Raw genomic sequence first — 21,218 nt, forward strand, 5'->3', positions numbered from 1 at the left:
CAGACACCTGTTACTGCAGAGGAAGAGGCAGAGACCGTGATGGAATTCATTCCCAAAAAACTGCAGATGAGGGACGGAATGAATGTAAATAAAGGGAAGGAATGTAAGCTGTTAGAACACATACCTTCACATGGACCATGCTTCACAAAAGCACACAAATTTGCAAAGTATCCAGCTTTTCTTCCCTCTTTGGTCAAAAAGCAGCAGCAATTCTCCCTCACACTCCACCAAACACTCATCTGTCTTGGGTCAAGACACAGCAAATGATAAGGGGACAGAGAGAAAGACAGAGACTCAGAGACCACAAGTGTCACTTGAGCTGACTCCCCCCCCCCCCCCCCCCCCCCCCACCCCCACCCCCACCCCTCTCTCTCTCTCTCTCTCTCACTCTGTCTCTATGTCTGTGTCTCTTTCTCTTTCCCTCCTCAGGGGCCATGAAACACACACATGCACACACATACACTGGCTGTTCACTGAGGCACAAAGGTCCCCATGGCAACGAAGCATTTAGAAGCCCCGTGGCATTATTTATGCAACGTTGCATCACAATGGGCCCTCCCACCGGTCGACCCGGCCAAAAAAGCCCGCCACTCGCCAATCGCTCTCTGTCTCTCACTCTGCCTCCTTCTCTCCCTTTTGCTCTCTGACCAGACCATCTGCACCCCCTCCCAACCCTTTTTTCCCCTGATCCACCATCACTGAAAGAGAAGAGATGGGGGGGGGGGGGCGAAGGAGGGGTAGGTAAGGCAGACTGGAGATGGATATAGGGCAGAATGGAAGGAGCTACACACACACACACACACACACACATACACACAGACAAAACAGTGGGCTCATGCCGACACACAAACATGTTGACGTGCACAAGCGCAGCATTATGCCTCAGAAAAATTCTGTGGCCTGAGATGGGATGTAAGAAGCCTACAGGAGCTAAAATGCACACGAGCTAAAGTAAACCAACATAAATGCAGCAGGATGGTAAATATGAAAAATGAAAATTAGTTGCAGTCTTTCAAACCAGCTGCTGCAGTAAAACAGAGGTGTGTGGTCTGTGCATCTTCCAACAAAAATGCAGTCAGTTTATTTTAATATCATCCGACTTTACCAAAGTCAGAAATTTGAAAACAGGACATTTAAAGACCGCATAACTAAACAACACCTAATCACACTTAATGAAGGCTAATTCAGTGTCTATCTTGCATCCTTTCCCTTCTCTGAGCTCTTCCCAGTCAGTAAAGGTTCAATGTTGACTCTTGTCTTTTCTCTTCCTCTGTCACTTTCTCCCTTTTCGTTTCCTTCAATGATGTAGTCTCAGGCTTTATTTGATGAATCAACCATCGTGGGTAACAATAAGGTGTGCAGATATCTCGTAGCTGGAGTGTGACACAGTCTCATAAAGCAAAAACACCGCTGTTACGTAATGCTCCAGGGTGAACCACAAAGTTGTGAAGTGCAGTTCCTCAGTTCTGGGACACTGCAGGGCAAAGACAACCCATTTGATCTACGAATGTCAGTGTACCATCAAAACAAGTCAGAATTGATGGGAAATGGAAAGACAAAATGTGACTAGATTAATCTAGTATAAATACTCTCTGAGTATCAAGCATAACTATAAAGTTCTCAACAAACAAATAATTGTGCTATACACACAGCTTTATTTTTTACTAAGTCACCGAGCAAAACTACAAACAACCTCTCAAAGAATGTCATGCCTCTGACAACCTGATGCAACAGCCTGTCGCCACCTGCTGGTTTGGCCCAGTGGCCAGTGTGGTGATGGAGTCAATATTTCAAGTACCAAAGTCATCAGTCCCAAACGGTTTGGAGCAACCTTCATCAGTCTACCCAGCAACATGGATTCAGCAGAATGAAGAGCAGGAAACTAACAAGCCAACGGTGATATTCTGAGGTGATTAGTGATCTTTACATGGCATATCAGATCTTCTCATCTTCTTGTCAGGTTTGGAAGACAGAAAAAAGCAGATTTCATTTTCCTACAATTCACCTTTATGACTCTCTGAAGTCAAAAAGCAAATTATTCTTATCTGATGACAGAAGGACAGGCCATGAAGACTGCTCAGGGTATCATAAACTACTCCCACATAGAGATCTATTCAAGCCGTCTCCTCTGATGAGCCAAAGATCCAGGATGATCCCGTCCACCCAGGTCGCACGCTGTTCACCAGCCTTCCCCATGACAGACTCAGAGTCTTTCAAGTCTACACCAACAGATTTAAACACAGCCTCTTGTCTATGGAACACACTGCTGCAGCAGACACTCCCCCCATATAATTTGTTACTTATATGGCTTTTATCTTTTTATTCATTTATTGATTGTTTTTCTTGTGCCGTTGCAGCTGCTATAACAGATGCTGCCAAATGGAAGTTTGTTGTATTCTCCTACAAGGCACAGTAAAGCTTCTAGCAGTGTCTGTGGAGGACAACATATCACTTATCCCATTACTACAGACATCTGCATCTGATGGCTGCATCGGGACATGTTTCCAGAGGCGTGGAGGCCAGTCATGTTACAAATAACAATAGATGCAGGACATAATGATGCAATTCTCAAAAAAGTGCTTGAGTGAAGCTTTGTCTTCATCTGGGTGGTTTAACTCATTCTGTAACGTAGTATTTTGATCCATGAAGATCCATATGGAAAAATGAGAATTTAGATCATAGTGACTGTAAAGGCAGCGACATGAAAAACAAGCATCAACAGTCATCTCTTACCCAGATACAGTCTGACTCAAAACCTGAATCCATGGCGTCCTGAAAGATGTCACCTTCTCTGTGCTGAAAAATCTTCTTTTCTCTTTTTTTTCCTTCTCTTGACTTCTCTTCCCTTCACTCTGAATGATACTCGCTAAACTAAGTACACGCCAACAAATACGTTCTGCACATGCAAAGCTCTAGTCTCCTCTAATTTTCCTTAGTCAAATTAGAATCAGCTCAGTTTACACGGCTCCTGTCCTCATTCTGTTGCTACATAATTGGCTGAGTGGAGTTCAGACTGAGAGTGTGGAGTTCACACTGACGGTGACGCCACACCGGGTTTGGATGACCAACTGGGCAGCTCCAGATTTAATCCAGTTTTGTTGCTGGATATAATTCAATTTTTTTTTTTCTGTGACACCTGTACCTCTACAAGCCAACTGTGTGAACATAAATGTATTTTTATTGTCAGAACTAAGTAACAGAAAAAAAAAAAACAAGGAACAGACTGAGCAACAGTGTGAACAACCAATATTTTTACTTTAGAATCACATAAAACTATTAAAATGATATATATTAACTAGCGGAACTTGATATCAGAAAATTTTAAGCCGTTTTTATTTATAAACCAAGTTAATTTCCTGTCAAACAATTGATGGTTTAATCAATTTAAAGTTTTAACTTCATGACATAATTGGGGATTTTAACTCACCCATTAGCTTTTCAGTATTATTTTACAGATGAAAGCCTCTTACAATCGACAGAGTTCAGCTACAAGCATCACAACAATGACAGGAAAAACACTTATTGGATGGTGACATCAATTCATCTGTGTGTGTGTGTGTGTGTGTGTGTGTCTATATGATTATTAATAGCTTAAAAAGTCATTTGTAGAAAGGAAAAACAATTAATATGTCTAAGTGAGGGTTCTACAATCAAGTGCTTGTCAGCTGATTGCATTAGTAAAGATTAGCTCTGATCTTAGTCTTCAGCTGGAGACAAAGGAAGGAGAGACAGAGAGTCAGAGCATGCAGCCATTAGCTTACAGGACCATGCCATCCCGTGAAAACTCCATTTATAACATTACTGGAGTAAAATGAATGACTTTTGGACAGTCCATGTGACTGTTGGAGCTGCATGGAGAGTAAAGTTAGATTCTGTGTCCTATGGCTGACTCCTTCTTTTCCCTTGTATAAAGTGGTCTAATTGGGCCCTGTGGTGTCCGCTTGGCATTTAGATGTTTCTAACAACAGAGGCCTGTTCGACGAGAAAATGTCACAGTGGCCGTATAAGCTGAAACAACTGCTGTATGCGGTTGTTGTTTGGAAATTAAGAGGTGCATTGTGCCCATTTGATAACAAAGTTGTCCCCAAGGCAAAGAGAAAGAAGCACATACAGGAAGGTGTGGTCATATATAGTTATTTAATGTGGTAGCAGGGATGAAGATGGAGATGAGTAGAAGAAAACAGCAGATATAGTGTAAAATTTTCAAGAAGCTGTCTGTTTCCTGAATTTCTCCTCGGGGATGAATAAAGTATATTTGATTTGATTTGATTTGATTTGATTTGATTTGATTGATTTGATTTGTTAAGATGCCGCTAAAAAAAAAAGTAAGACATATTTTAGATGACATCATGGTTAATATTGTTTAGTCATGCTTCAGAACAGGGGTCTTCGATGTTTTTCTGGCCAACGATGTGCAAACAAATGCAGAGATGGAGCAGAGACTGTCATCGGTTTGCAGGGTTGGTGACTGGTACACAGTCATTAAAAAGTGCAGTCAGCTTTATACAGTATCACTTTATGTGCTTCTCTCTCAGCATCAGAGATCACATGTGCAATGCACCGTTTTTGACTAGACTGACATTTTTCACAAGTTCATCACATCTGACAAATTCGGACAATTCACACTGAAAACAATTCAGTAGTCTTTGGCAACAAGTAAGGTTCTTTTAATTATTGTTTTGTTTTTGTTTTTTTTGTTTTTTTTTTATAATATCACAGTGTAACTCCTCAAATCTGGGATCTAGTCTGCTAACTAAATAGGCTCTGCCAATCACAGATACCTAACAAAGTCAGCATGTAAATTGCTGCCTTGTGATTGTCACAGCAGCATGAGGGGTACAGTCTCCTCTTTGTGTGCCGGAGGCTTGATGGAACTGGTATAGACTGGTCTGATGCAGTGAACTGGTGCCCATGCTTGACATAGTCTGCCACAAGCTGCACACTGAATGTGTGCAATTCTGTCTGTTAATCCATTCATTACAGTATGTTGGAGTCAAGTTAAAATATATTTAAATATGTGTGGAAAAATATATTTATATACTTCCTACCAGTATATTTCTGGACCCTGTTGAAGACCCCTGCTTTAGCAATGAAACTTCAAGGATGCGGAAGATCTGACACCACGTACTCAACTACATGGAACGCCTTTCAGACAAAAAATGCAACAAAAAGTGCTTTACAGAGCAAAAGCAAAACAACAAACAAAACAAGATAACTTGCATTAAGACCACTCAACAGTCGAACTGGAAATAAAAAAGAAGGCAAACCTAAAATTAAAGCTCACTTTAAATGTATAATGAGGTGAGTCAGTGAGGGTGGTGAGAATTACTACACAGGTATGGAAATGTACTGCATTACTGCATACTGCAAGAACTTCTAACACTTCTAACATCTAAGTTGTAACACATCTGTTAATGATGACCTGAAGCAAAACATTGTAGAGACACCATTTATTTTACTCCATAGATGCTGTTTCGACAACATTTTAGGTTGTTCATAATGTTTCCTGAAGGGATAGTTTATTAATTGCAAACATCTTGATGATGTGCTTCTTGTTATTTATAGGTAATCATGCTTATTATTTTACTGGTCTGGCACACGTGTGATCAAACTGGCTGGATGAGGCCGCTGAAAGTAAGTTTGGCATCACTGCTTTATTATTATTATCAGTTTTATTTGGAGAAATTCATAGGGCAACGAGTAGCCCCATAACAAGAGCACAAACGTTGTGGTTACGCAGAGATCTATCAGAAAGACCGAAGCTTGGATTCCTAAACCTTAATATGAGATGAGAAAAAAAAAATTAAATTTGGCTTAAACATTACAGGCCAAAACTGGAGAAACGTGACCTCTGCAGGTGGTACTGGCGAGCAGGTACTCTCGCTGTGGTGTTTTGATCAAATGAGACATCTGCAGGGAATTACTGGGAGGCTTAACTAAGAGTGTATTGCAGTCTTATACATCACACATGCATGGAGCAGTTTTTCAACTTCACTTAAGGGCAAAATGCTTATCCTAAAGTGTTGTTTTAGGTTAATGTCATGATGGAGTTAAAAGATAAATGCTGTTTTTTAAAAATAAAAATTAAAGTTTGTCACTGTGGGTCAGGAATTTATAACATTCTGTCAGGATTAACCACATAACCGAATAGTGACCCTAAGGTTTTTAGGACCAAAAACAATTAATTCAGTTTTAAAATTAAATTAAAACCAGAAAAGATTACAAGTAATCTTGGTATGTATGTTTTGCAAATTCAGCGACTTATTAGTTTCATGGAGTTGGGTGCTAGCATGTTTCCTAAGCACATTACCCAGAGGTAGCATATAGGGAGAGTAAAACTGTACCAGAACCCTGTGAAGCACAATAACAAATATTTGTTAACTTTCAAACATAAATTTATAAGATGAATGTGACGTAAACCAGCCCTGAACTGGGCCCACTGGAGATGACAAAGCTTCTCGGTGTTGACCTGAACTTGAGGAACAGACTGCTTCTGCTCCAAGCAAACATCTTCATTCTAACTGTAAATGTAGACAAGCTTGACTTTCTTGTTTTCTTTTATGTTTTATTGTTTTGTTTTTTGCCTATGTTATGTGTGATCATCTCATGAGGATCAATAGGAAAAAGGAAGTTAGAAAAGAATCTAATTAAGGTTTCAATTTTCTGAGCTTTTACTATCCAATATCAAAGGTGTGTGAGGCGTAATATAAGGTTTAAATACAGCAATTAACAGTGTAAGGCCTCTGCTGTCAACTGGGTGATGGGACCAAATAAGACAGGAGGGATTGCTTATAATTTTCCTTTATTAACAGTTTTTTTTCTAGATGTAGAAATGATAACCAGTCCAGTCTTTTCATTGTCTCAGCTTACTGCATCTCACTGGAAGCACAGCCAATAAAATAAAATAATATAAAACATTCTCTTGACTTCAAAGAAACCCCTGAAGCCTGGTCGTGGTTTCACAAGATAAATACAAGACCAGAAAGAGTGGACAGAGACTTGGCAGCAGAGCTTCTGTATGACATAAACTGCCAAACAGAGTGAAGCAACAGAGATGATCAGCTCTTCAGGTCCAGCACAAAGGATCTTCTGAGTTAAAAAATAGTGGGATTAAAAACCAAATGATAAAACTGCATCAGAATCCGGTTTCTGGGAGGTGAACTCTCAGCCCGTGTTTTATTTTCAAGAGAAACAATCATGACCTGTGACAACCAAACGGTTGATTGATGGAGCATTAAAAAGCATAAAGCAGAACCTGAGCTAATTTGGGCCAAATAACTACAGCCATCTTTGTTTATTCTCTTTTAAATGTCCCATGAACGAGATATCCTGCAGCAGTCCTGTCTTATTGGACAGACATATGAATGATGATGACAACTGTCAGCTGACTATCTATCTGCATAAAGTTAGAATCAACTACAGATTATTCTGCTTAATATGAAATATAATTCTATTTTAATGTTATGCTATTAAAGAAGGTGCTGAGTTGCTGAGTCTGTACAAGAACTATTCAGATTGTAAATATATTACTAAAAAGTTCAAATGCAAGAGCTGATTGAGAGCTTCCATCATGCTAACCAACTGATGTAAAACTACCCAACCTGCTTCCAGTAGTCACCTACATGTGTAGGTCCTTTTTTCAAATGTTTGTGCTTAAAAGTTAGTTTGGCAAACTTGAATCCCTGCATTTTGACTCAATGTTCTCTGTACTGTTTTGTTGAATAACAATATAGCAGAATTGCTAACAAAAACCATAAAAAATGCTATTCATGCTGGAACTCTTAATGTTCAAATAATTTTTTCTATCTTATTAAAGTCAGAGATGAGCTGAGCAGAGAGAATATACTTTGATCAAGGACAGTTGTTAATATGCACAGTCTGTATATATTAGAGACAAGCTTTAACTCCAGCCAACATGGGAAGACCGTGAGCAGATAGAGAATTAAATGTTTATAGACAGTATTTTAAAGGAAATATACTGTAGATTAAAACAATAGTTCTGCAACTTAAAATCTTTTTATTTGCCCATGAAAAAATGTGTTCACAGATAGAAACAAGCTGTACATTATGGAACAAATGCAAAGTAAACAGCATTTTGCCTCATTGCTTTAGACTTTGATAATTAAAACAATGATGGTATAGATATGAAAAAAAAACATTTTAGAGATGCTAATCAATGATTCTACCAGACATAAACAAGAATAGATCTTCAAATGTGAAGGATATTTTCATGTGGAGAGAGGGCCGTTTGGGGAAGAGATAAAAAAGAAGTGTTAGAGAGAAATCCTCTGTGGTCTTTAATGGATGAGAAGAAATCCCAGTTCAGGCCATATTGCTGCATCTTTGCCTGTCTTCATTTGCATGTAATGAAATAATCAGCATCCACTGCTAGACTTATGCTCATCAAATTACAAGTTTGGTATCCCAGCCTTTGCAGTGTCAGCCATCTGCTCTTCCCCTTTGCATAATACCGCACCTCACAAGTTTGAAAGTTAGACTGAACACACACAGGTACACACTTATACACACGGTCTGTCAATCCCCACCACATTTTTCCTCTCTGTGGCAGCTAACAGAGGTAGAGTTGACGAAATGATTGAGGTGCCAACTATAAAAGCTCCTTGGCCATTGCTGTGCTTACCCATGATGCACTGTTCCATGTCCCTTGTTGCTGCTTTTCATTTCAAACCACAGTCAACATAGATCCACTTCGAAAGATGCAAATATTAACCATATTAATCAAATGCCCGTGGGTCGCCATGTTTTCCTGCAAATGCTGTTTCTTACCTTTCTAAGACGTGAGAAATAGTCAAACCACCCTAGAGAAAGTAATCCACCTGCTTATCATGTCTCTCCTAGATTATTGCAACTCTCTTTATTATGGCATTGAGCCATTTAACTTTGCACTGACTGCAGCTTGCTCAAAGCGCTGCGGTTTGGTTGCTTACAGGGACAAGCTGATGTGATCATATGACCTCCGTGCTTGTCTCCTTGCATTGGCTTCCTGTTAGTTTTAGGACCCAGTATGAGATTTTATTAATTGTTTTTAAAGTCTTAAATGGTTTTGGCTCCTTCATATCCATCTGATGCGTGCTCCAGCCAGGACTATAAGGTCCCCTTCACAGTTCCCATATCCAGGTGTGACAGAGCTTTCTCTGTTGCCGTTCCTAAACTGTGGAATAGCCTTTCCAGTCACATCAGAGCTGCCCAGTCTGTCTATGGTTTCAAGTCTCTACTTAAAACCCTGTTTCTGAGCTGGCATTTAATCAAAACTGAGCATGTCCTTCAAGTGTTTTATGTTTTCTTATTTTATTCTGTTTCTTTTTTAATTCTAGATTTTATTTATTTCTATTGAAAAGTGTTTAAAGCTGGGTCATGTTGGGGAGCTAGCAAGATTTTAGTGGCACCCTGTATTGGCTCCTTCCCTTCTAGTTTTGCTCCTTGTGTGATCCAAGGCCTTTTTATAAGAAATGAACAACTCCATTTCGGTCCGAACATTTGGATTGGTCAGAGTTTTTACAGATTTACGGTAAACTGAGGGGTCTAACTATATTTCCTATTGTTCATGATTACAAAATGTATAGACTACTATCAGGACGAGGAACCACTTTACCCAGCGATTAAACAATATGTCTCTGAGCAAGATTACCTACCCTAGCTTTCATTTTAAATCGTGGAGTATTTGTTGTTTTATTGTTCGGCACTTTGGGCAGCAGCTGTTGTAAAAAAAAATGTCATGCATAAATAAACTTAAACTTCAACAGGACATATATCTGTATTTAAACAACATGTCAGGTGCAGATATCAGCATAAATGGCCATATTGAAAGTATCTAATGTAGCCCTCTATGGTAAAATACCAAGAATGACTTTCAAGGAAGGAAAGTAAATCATCCACTTTGCTGGATTAGTTCTGTGTCATAGCAGTCGTGTCTGGATGCTGCTATGTCAACATTTATTCTTATCTTACAAGTTATTTTTCTTGGAATGTGAAGACCGAACACATTCAGTGCACATTTCTGTAAGCCATGCAGCCAAACACAGGATAAAGTAACAATTCTGCTCTCACATTTTTCCTCTACAATACCAGGAATAACTTCCTTCCCCCTGAATTTAAAGAACAGCCTTGCTTTCTTCTTTTGTGGATGGATGAAAGAAAGCAAGAAATATTACCTGATACTCGTTGTGTACTGATTTTAAAAACTTAAACCTTGAAAACTTTTGCTGTTATGAAGTGAATGTAGAAAAGCTCAAATGCAAAGGACTGCACAAAGCACGGACAAAAGCAGAAGCTGGAATTATTATACACCAGCCATGGATGAAAGCAAAGAGCTGGATAGAGTCTACCCACTCAGGCCCTGTCACAAAAAAAAAACTTCCTAAGAAACTTTATACTCATAGTCGTGGTGAAATATTGATAGGATGCCACATTGTCAAATCTCACTGAAGGACTATTCAGATGTCAAGGACTTTGAAAGACTTTTTTAGTGAAAAAATGCAACTGTGCATCCAGGGATTCTCCAAATACCTGTAAGTCTTTGTGCAGAGAGAAGCAGGGGGGGTTGCAGCTAAAGTTAATGCAAAATCCTTTAGCATTTTTCAACTTTTTCCTTCTATCATAAAGTTTCTGACATCATAATGTCTATCAAAGAAAAGAAGTGGGGGTTCAACTTTAGAGACAGGTCAGAATTTAAAATAAGGCGATATCGAACAACTAAAAAAAGATTTAGTTTAACCATTAATGGAGTGAGACACTGGAACGGACTGAATGTGGAGATGAAACAATGTCCAAACATCATCCTATTTAAATAAATATATAAACAGAGTATATTCAAAAGGTATGGGAATGAGTAGGCTTAATATGCATTTGCAGGTAGCACATGGATGTGCTAGGTGGATTATGTTGTAGTATTTAGTCATAGATAATCGTAAATCGTAACAAATAGGATGGAGTACTGTTTGTTGCTTTTGGATTGCATGATCATAGATAATGTAGTCTGGGGTGATTATGTGTGAGTTAAGATCTTGTATGCCCTATAATGGGGGCTCGGCTAATATGCATGGTCTGATGTCTGAAGCTGTAATTCTGTATTTACATGTGGATTTATGCTTGTAGATAGTGTGATTATATGATGTGCAATTTTTTCACAATCAGAAAAAGGATTTAATAAGTTTTACCTTTCTCCCCACTCCTTTTCAAACATATAGATTGTTCCCTTGTATATTGTATTTTTTTGCATCACATGTGTGACCTCTTAATTTGTTAGCTTTGTTGTTTTATATTCATGTTTGAGTTATAATCTAATTACTGTTAGAAATAAACAATAAACAATGAACAAAAGAACAGCATGTGATCGTGTCTTGTTTCATCTTTCTAGGTCCATTTCATAACGTGTTGTTCCAATGAAAATACGAACTCTTTCCCAGCTTAAGAAGAATGTACCTGTACCAGTCTGACCAGTAACCATCTTCATTTTTGAGAAGCACATTCTAATGTTATTTGTATCCATTTATTGACAAATGTTCATATTTGTGCTCGTTATTGAACATGTAAAATAGGAAAACATGTTAGCACAGATCACTTATTGCTGTATAAATTATTTTAGAAAAAAAAGATCCGAGCCTTTTAATGTCCTCCAATAATATTCTTGCTTTAATGTTGAAGATTTGTATTTACATGTGTTTCAATGCATTTCCAGTAGTTAAGGCACAAAAGAGGAAGCATGTATATTATGCTGCTCAACAAAGCCGTAAAAAGCAACTGTAGTCATGTGAAAATGATAAATCTTTAATTGTTGTCTACAATTATCTGTGTTATGAAACCCGGCAGAGGATCTTAAAAGTCAATCTGTTATAAATCTCACAGCTCTCAGGTGCAGCTACAACAACAAAATGGGAATCCTTGCAGTATGAACACATATTCACATCCGATAGAGACAACCAACTCATCATTGTGTTGCTAAAGTCTTTAGCGTAAAGATATATACAAGGTGTTCTTTGTCATCTGTGCCATGATGCATCAGCAAAGGCTGTGTTTTCACACCAGGAACTCGGCGGTGAAACAAATCTTGAAGAGGAATAACATGTGTCAGACTATTGTATTTACACTTTCATTCAAGCTGTCATCAGTGCAATAAAAACAGCTTACTTAGGCTATAGAAAGGTTATACTTTGGTTTAAGAGACTAATTTTTACCATATGCCTTATGTATGGTATGTGGACATACCATACCTTATGTCCCGATTTGATTTAATAATGATTTTTTGGGTGCCGATTCGACTTAAATTGCGATTCCCACAATTCTTTGATATTGCTGATTTTAGTAGATTAAAAACAAAGAAAAATGTATTAAACTTTTTTTGGCTCATCATTTTTCTTGATTTCAATTTGAAAAAAAAACAACACAGTAGCTAAACCATCATTGTGCTGCTGTAATGCCCAAGAAGACAAATAAAAAGATCAACACAAACAACAAAAATTACAAAAATTTGATTATTTTTATTTATTTGAAAAAAAAAATCTAAAATTTACAAAAAAAAAAGCAATTTTAAAATTGTGAATAAATATCCCAATATTCAATTTTTTCATTCGATTTTCCCACTCCTAATATTTACCCTTTCACACTAAAGAATGTCATTTTAAGGGAACTTCTCTACATTTCCCTCAAAAAATATCAATGAGCAATGAAACAGCAGTAAAATGGGAATTGAAGAGAAATCGCCCCATTTCTGGCAAGTCATGACGGAGTCTTCATTCGACTAAAAGAAACAACATGAACCACCAATTTTCTCAACTACCAGCACTTTGAGAGTTCAATTAGGAAAGAACACATCAGCTTCCTCCAAAATCCCTCCCTGTCCTATTAATAATTTCCTCTGCCTTCTTCTCTATGCCCCTTGCACAACAACTAAAAGAAAATAAATATGTGATCCACTTTGAAACAACTTCTTATGAATATCTAACTCAGTTGAGAACTTTGAAGAGAACTATTTTTGGTCAATTAATGAGTTAGCCAATGCTAAACAAATCTTAATTAGCCCTTAACAAACAAATGAAGAGAGTAGCAGGGAGTGGGGAAAAGCCTGTTGTTATCACAAGGCTGCAGAGGAGAAACAGCAATAAAACAACATAATGAATCATTAAGTGTAAATATAATTAACACTAAGCTTATTCTTTCAATAAAAATGTGTGCCATGTGTTTCTTTTTTTTTTTTTTTTTTTTTTTTTTTTTTTGGTAAATATGACTTTCTAAAGCTTAATATGCTTCTAAAATATTTTTACCAAATGTGTGAACAAACTGATCAGTCGAACTTCACAGATTTGAAAAGCAAAAGTGTCGGGAGTTTGAAGCGACGAACCAAAATGAGCAAAATTACCTGTATAGTGGAAATAAAGACGTCAATTCATTTAACCTCATGATGAGCTGTTTTTTATATAGATCCATATGACTTACAAGTCAGGCCCGATAGAATTCCTTTTCAGCTATTGTGCTGATTAAAATGAACCCTCCCACTGCGAAGCATGATGCACATTAATTATCCAGAGGCTGAAAAGCTGAAGAAACTCTCCAGCTGTCTTCAAACTCAGAAGTAAGAAAGTCCTGGTGAGAGAATATTTTTATTCCCTCATGAGACAAAGACTTTAATATCACCAGCGCCTTGCTCCTTTTTTCCCCCCTTTCCTCCAACTTATGCTTTAGCACTAGTGCAGCTTGTAGAAGCACAGCAGGAGGTCATGTTACCAGCATGTAGGAAATGAAGGTTATTGCTGTAATGTAATGTGTTTTCCATTTATGGATGAAAGGAACAAGAACATGTGGGTGTTTTGTCTAACAGGAAACACACTGCATCTATTTTTTTAAGCTATTTTAATTTGTCAAAATTAGTCACATTAATCTTTTGAGCCCTCTGCCAATGTTTTAGGCCTCTGCTCAAAACGGCAATCCAATGATGAAACTAGTGTACAGTTGTATTTCTGCAACCACAAGGTCTATTTGTATACTTGTTATGGAGTCATGGTAAATGGGCAAACTTGTGCATTTTGCTAAAAATGTGTAAATATCAGTATCAGATGAGGTTTCCAAAATGTCCATTTTGGCATAACTCAGGACCATCTCTGCTCCAAATTCCACTATTTAAGGATTTCAATGTTAAGCCAGAATAGTGTTTAAAGATGTAGCTAGTTCAGGGATTTCTGTAATTATTTCCCTCCATGGAAGAGACAATACACATGCATTTATTTAAAATGAACAACATATAATGACAACTAATTGATTCAGAGGAACGAAGCCTTCTGTTACATTATGATTAATATATAAAAGTGAAAGGAAGATCATTTAGCTTTTTGGGGGAAAACTGCATCAAATGACAAATCTTGAGTTACTCTACATTTTGGAATGACCTTAAAATCCAAAAAGATATCGACTAAAAGGACAAATATAAAGACAGGTCAGTCTGCCAGTCAGCATAAAGGAACACACAAGTTAATGTTTCAAAAATAGACATCCATATAAAGTAGGTAAAAGAGTCTACAGTGAGGCTGTGAAGCAACATTTAGCCTCAGGGGTGCATTTAACTACATGTTTAATCTGCATGCATCTGTGCACATGATAATGTACATGATTTAAATTTAAAAAGTGGACACTTTGCATTTTAAATGACACATTTGATCTAAAGATGACGCGGATGTTATGGCCTGAACTAATGTGCTGACAAGTTAAGCCTCATACACACTGCAGTTTTCAGCTGTCCCAGATGAAAGATGAGCAATGTAAAAAGAATCACAGTGATATGTTTGATGAAAAAATTCATTCGACCATCAAATATTAAAATTTCTTTTTCTGTGAAACTTATTTAAAAATTGAATTTTAATCCATCTAGTGGCATTTTACATAATTTAATAAAGACAAATAGCACGCATACAATGAATATTGTCCTTGAAACAATGAAGCACTGACACATTCAGTGATATTAAGATGCTGCTTGCAGGTATGGATTATTAAGTGACCAACAACAGATTGTTTACCTGGAGAGTTATCGCTGACAAATAAATATGAACTTCATATTTACAGCTGTCTGAACATTTTATGCACTCATGATTGTACATCAGCTTTTCACAGATGTTAAATTTTCACAAAGTGTTTGCTCGCCACAGTAAGCCATCAGTTACAGTATGTTCAATCAGTCGCAGTGCTATTTTTAAACACATCCACCACCTCTTGTATATGAAACCTTTGAAGCAAGCCTCCTTAAAAAATACAGAATCCTGGCCAACAAAGTTAAACCATTTAATAAGCACTGGATTTCAGAGAAAGTCCCCTCAGTGACAGGATGGTTTAGGACAATAATAAAATACATAAATCTGGATTTTCTGACCTGTCTTTTTGCTCTCCAAAACTAATCAAATCAAATCAAATCAAATCAAATCAAACTTTATTTATAAAGCATTTTTTCTACAATAAAATGCAACACAAAGGGCTTTACATTATATAAAAAGTAAACACAACGCATACACCTACCTAGTTATTTATTGCTGAGCAAAGATGAGCCTGGTAAGGAACACCATCGAAGGAGCCATCTGCACCAGGAGTCGATCAGACTACAGTATCAGGGGCACCATTACAGACCAAAGCCATGAAAGGCGCCCCCGCAGCCATGGCCATTATGACACCCGGTGCAGAGGGCTCCCTCTGAGGAAACACTGGAAAATATCCTAAAATTGATAAAATACATTAAAAGAAAAATAAAATAGTAATAATAAAACAAGAAATATTTAGATTAAAAACACACTTTGTAATACCTTTGTAAGAATATGGAATCCATTTCTTGACTATGTCAATGTAAATTATCCGTAAAAATGAGGAGGGCTTTTGTATAAAAACAACTTCAAAATTTCATATTTTCTGCCCTGCTTTTTGTCTCTGTGTATGTATGCTTATTGATAAAAAGATCCTAAAACAAGATATTTATTAGGTTTTAGACCTTTTTTAAAAAGGAAAAAAAGGTAACCAGGTAGGATTATTCCCATTAAATGAATTCTTAATCATTGCCACCTTCAAGTTAGCTTTGCATTCATCACAAGTCCAAAGAGGATGTAATTAGCTCAGAATGGGGGATAGCTGTCTCCCTCTGAAAACCATTTCCTCAAACTTAGAGTATATTAAGGAAAATATCTCCCAACTGTTCTGACAGCAAATGGGCACTGTTCTATGTAGGTTAACAGCACGACAAATCATCATTGCAAAGATGACAGCAGGATGACTGGTAAATATGCTAAAAACATGCAGATTATACAAAATATATCGCAATATGTATTATTTGGTGTGCTCCCAGAATAATAGATGCAGATGCTGTCGGTGAGGTATAATGTCAGCTAAGACAGGACAAAAAGGCACCTGCTTTTAGGATAGAAAGATAATGTTGCTTTTAAACTCTTGTTTTAATCAAGGCTACATGCTAATGGATTTTATTTGGACATTTACTTGGGTGAAGAGCATTACGGTTTGGTAAGTGTGAACTTTGCCTGTTTGAATACCTCTTTGTTTATTAGCGGTTGTAAAAACAACAAATAGGTTGCCCATGAAGAAATGCACCCATGCATATATATGAGCACCAGGTCGACAGAAACCATGCTCCAGGTGAAAGCAGACATGTGCGCAGCAGTTTCTGGGAACTCATGATCACTGTCACAGAGCAGTGATGCAGAGTGCAAACCCTTCTGAGCAGAGGATCCTTTTTGTTAAGGGGGAAGTTTTTCTGGGGTTCCCTCCTAGCTGAGTATGCTTGATAACATTAAGGGGGGGATCCACAGCCACTGTTTGTCTGGTTTGCTCACTCAGCCTTAGCAAGTTGAATAGTGGCTAACAGCTAGCTAGCTCCTGTTGTCACCTTAAGAATGGCTGCTGTCTACCTGGACAGGATTGGGTGGCTGAGTGGCTAATAGTAACCTGGAATTGGCCTGGACACCAGTGCTTGCTGTTGATTGCTTGGCAGTGTACAGGTGGATGCAGTTTGTGCCCACTCAGCAAGAACCAGTCTTGTCAGTTTATTTCTTATGCCCACTCATTCGGTCTGGAAAGTGCTCTCAACTGCTGCTGTCTCCTGGCTGATATCCTCTCATGCTTTTGCAAGCTTCTCATCTAATCCTTTCGTCCATTCTTCCCAATACATGCTAAACAGAAATAGAGTCTCACTCTGTCAGTAGATGTTCCTTCCAATGCAAAACCTTCTGCTTTTAAATTGGTTGCATGGCACACAGCCAGATCATACAAGATGGCACATGAGAGGTTTAAGGTGATAATTTATCACAATGTAGATGAGCTAGAAAACATGGCAAAGCATGCCATGTGCCCTTTAAAACACACATTCAAGTGTTGATATTTCAGAACTGCCCGGATTGTCAAACGTTACCAAGTTACCAAGAAAAAGACAGCTAGTCAATAACAACGTCAATTTCATTGTGGCTGCCATTCAATAAGACACTTTGTCAGATTCTTTAGGTTGAAATGAAATTCTTACAGACCTCAAACTGAGCTTCCCTCAATATCATCTATGGTGACAGCAGAGATGATAAATGATATGAAGACTAAAGCTGACAGATGTGATAAATACAACGTTGAATGACTAATCAATCTCGTGGGTAGAAAGAAACAGATGAAAAACAGCAGCAGGGATCTCCCGGTGTGAGTCAGCTCAGGGAAAAGAGGCTGAGTTTGTGTAGCCAAGTGTGCACGAGACTTTTTCTTGGTCCTTCATGCCTGACCATTCCTTTATGTACTAAAAATGAACAGGAAGCTTTGCAGCATGTGTATCTGTGCTTGTGCACCCTGCCTAAAAAAAGGGGGAAAAAGTAATTTATGCTTTGTTTTCTTTTGTTTTATAGCCTGGTAACAAACACTGGCACCAGCCCAAGCACACTGAAAAATTATACTCTGCAAAAACAAGTATTAAAGGAAATGATAAATGGCTAGCTTGACAATGTAATAATAGCCTCACCATGGCAAAGGGATGTGAAATATATCAGCGCTTGTAGAGGATGAAGATGGAGAAGCTAGAGAGCAACTGTATATTTGTTTCCACGCTCATCAAACAGTATTTCTTTCCATTTTTATTTTCCTTCAGTCTTTTTCAATTTACACATTCTCATCAGAAAGCCTTTATCATTCTATAGACCATCTGTAAAGATCAGCGTGTGTGTGTGTGTGTGTGTGTGTACCTGACCAGTGCATGAGTGAGTTTCTGCTTGTGTGGAGGCAAAGTTCTGAAACTAGGACTCTTAAATAAAAATGAGAAAAATCCATCATAAAGTTCCAACAGGGCGAGCTTTTTTTTTTTTTTTACTTGTCCAAAAAGTACATGAATCCTTCAGGTTGCATGCAAGCAGTTTGTGTACAGCTGAAGGGAGTCCTGCAGACTTTTAGTCTTCAGCCCCAACTGTTACTGACACATGTAAGACAATTCAACTGATCTCTTGCATCTCCCTTTGGAGCCACAAAAGGCTTCAAACAAGTTCAGCAGTACGCTACTCCCTTAGATTTGTAAACATAACCTTACATAGATTTAAGCTTAAACACATAATGGGATCTGACAGTGGCATATTTTTTAATCTGTGTTGATGTTACTGACATTTATTGGTACTTATCTGTAGAGTAAGCTGGTTGAAAGTAATTTAAAACACTGTCGTGTCGTGTTGCAGCTCTTTGGGTGATAATGTTGGTCCATCTGTTCAACATTTTAGTCCAGATTAAAATATTTGGACAACTGCTGGATGGATTAACATGAACTTTAGTGCTAAAATGCTCCACAGTGGTCGAGGTATAATAATGTCATGTACTTTATACTCAGCCACACATTTGTATCTTGGATTTTAACAAACATTTAATCTCTCTCAAGAGAAATGAGTCCAGCTCACGCAACTTAAAATATTGCAGCAGAGTCACGCCTTACAATGAAAGTATTCATCATGAACATTATCACTCATAATTTGAAGGGAATAAGGAGGCTGTTCAAAAACAAGAATTTAGCTGATGTTTTTGGGTACACTTTCCACATGTTTATATGTTTTGTTCAGTTCACAGAGGACAATCGTTGCAAGTTCTTGTAAAGGTGACTAAACATGATGGCCAACTAATACAACAGAACACCTCTTTTTTTTTTTTTTTAAAGGCAAAAATTACCGTACAAGATTGTGAGCTCTTCTGGCTCTTCTGCTTTAAATTGATGTCTTACATTCACTTTCCATCTCTTAAAACTTGTAAGCTAGCTCACAAACTGGCTAGCTCACGAGCAAACTAATTAGTAAGCTAGCTAGTCAGCTTGCTAGCATACTCTTCTTATAGCTGTGTCCCACAACCATGAGTGTGCGCAAGAGTTTTCTGGATGGGCAGGAAAGTAAGCCGTCTGTCTGCATCTCGAAACACATTGAGTATGTTCAATATATCACCAAGCCCTAACGTGAATTTACTTTTTTTTTTTTTTAAATCACATTGTACTTCTGGAAATACCATTCAAGTTTAATATAGTTCAAATTCAGGACAGCTTAGACACAGTGTTTATCTCCAAGTCAAAAATGAAAGCACAGTTTGAAAAACACACAAGCCAACAACAACAACAACAAAAAGCCCCAAAAATGAACACTTTCGGAAACATCTGAGCAACGTGATGAATATTCTAGCCCTCATTAATACAAAATGAACATAAAAACAGGCTCTCGCTCTAAAGCCTAATCTTAGCTGTTCTGGAAATAAAATCAAGGTGACTGAGTTTCCTATGTGTTGCGTCGTCACATGCTGCTTCTCCACTAAAGCTCCTCAGAATTTGACAAAATATGGAGAGAGGGTGCACTCCACCACATTAAGGTAGCTGGGCCATAAAGCTCCCCAACGGATCAGGATGAGGTGACATATTTGTGACACACTAGCTTAGCCGGGTATTCCATCATTTGTGTTTACTGTTTACTGTCACCCTATTTTGCCCTGAAAGGATGGAGGAATTATCCTCTCTATTTTCTGGTATTCACCTTCCATTAATTGCAACAACCTTTTCACATTTTTCATGGACACATACACACAGATGCACATGCATAAAGACATCTAACCTGTTCCTTGACAGAGGCAAGGATGGCAGAGGTGGTTTCAGACTCCGAGCCGTCTCCGTTGGAGGCATTGAGGACGGGGCTCAACATGGCGGCGGCACTTGCAATGTCAGATGCCACCTCAGGTACTGGCATACCTCCTGGAACACAAAAACACACAAAGAGCTGCTGATACACCTCTGCATACATACACAGATATGTAGTAGTGCATAAAAACACAGAGTGATGGGTCCAGATTTTATAAGTCAAACAACTTTTAACCTCTCTTCTCTGGAACTGTGTGAACCACCATGCCATGATCAAAGGAGACAACTTTCTACATCTCAACACAGGCGAAAAAAGAAAAGAATAATAACAATAGTCGTAAGTTCAGGGATATGAGCTCACGTAGTTTATCTTTTGAAATGTCCCTGAGGGTTCTGCAATGTGGATAAGACCAAAAAGAGATTGCAGATTAGGATTTCTGATCATAAGTATCAAAAATAGAGATAAGAGGGCTTCTACTGCCATACACTTTATTCCAGCTTGAGTTTTTGTCCTCTACTGCTCATGGATGTTGAGGTTTGTTAGAATACTGAGCTCTACCAGACAAAAGATTTGCTTTTCGAAGAAATGCGTGTAAATGTGTGTAAATTTTGGCATTCGCTGTGCAGTTTGCACATGTTGGGTTGATGTAGCGTCTCAGTCCAGTCAAAAGTAGTAAACTGTCCTGATAATGTCGGAGTCATAATTATCAGAATTACGTTGTCAAGTGACACACTGTCTTTTGGGTGATTCTAGTATACCAGACCCATAAAGTTCAGCTCATAGAGCATGAATGAAAAGCCCACATAGCACACAAAAGGCTGCAACTGTCTTGTTTTTTGGGATTCAAACAACTGTATCACCAAGTCCTTTGATGGGATTGAAGAGATTTAATGAGAGCGTTTTGTTTAAAAAGCTCACCAGTAAACACATAACTTAAGCAACTATGATCCCAAAAGTTAGAATTTGATACTACATTTATCAGTTTCAAGAAACCGAGTAGTAAGACTGTCACACACACACACCAAAAATTCAACACTTAATGCCATGTGTCATCCTGTGTTTGACCAAACGTAGGTGGACACACACTCCTCATGTGCCATG

General features: G+C 38.0%; 1 protein-coding gene across 2 annotated transcripts in view; it reads right to left on the reverse strand.

Annotated features, from left to right (window-relative positions):
* ctnnd2b (catenin (cadherin-associated protein), delta 2b) overlaps positions 1-20,225 on the reverse strand; it is a gene marked incomplete at both ends in the record, with an annotated part of 131,940 nt that extends 111,715 nt beyond the window's left edge. For both annotated transcript variants that reach the window (XM_079243242.1, XM_079243241.1), the window contains one exon: positions 20,094-20,225. In XM_079243242.1, the coding sequence (XP_079099368.1) occupies positions 20,094-20,225 (132 nt within the window). The remainder of the gene's footprint in view (positions 1-20,093) is intronic.
* Between the last annotated feature and the right edge of the window lie 993 nt (positions 20,226-21,218).

Source organism: Telmatherina bonti (genome assembly GCF_933228915.1).
Source record: "Telmatherina bonti genome assembly, chromosome: 7".
In the NCBI taxonomy this organism is placed as follows: domain Eukaryota; kingdom Metazoa; phylum Chordata; class Actinopteri; order Atheriniformes; family Telmatherinidae; genus Telmatherina; species Telmatherina bonti.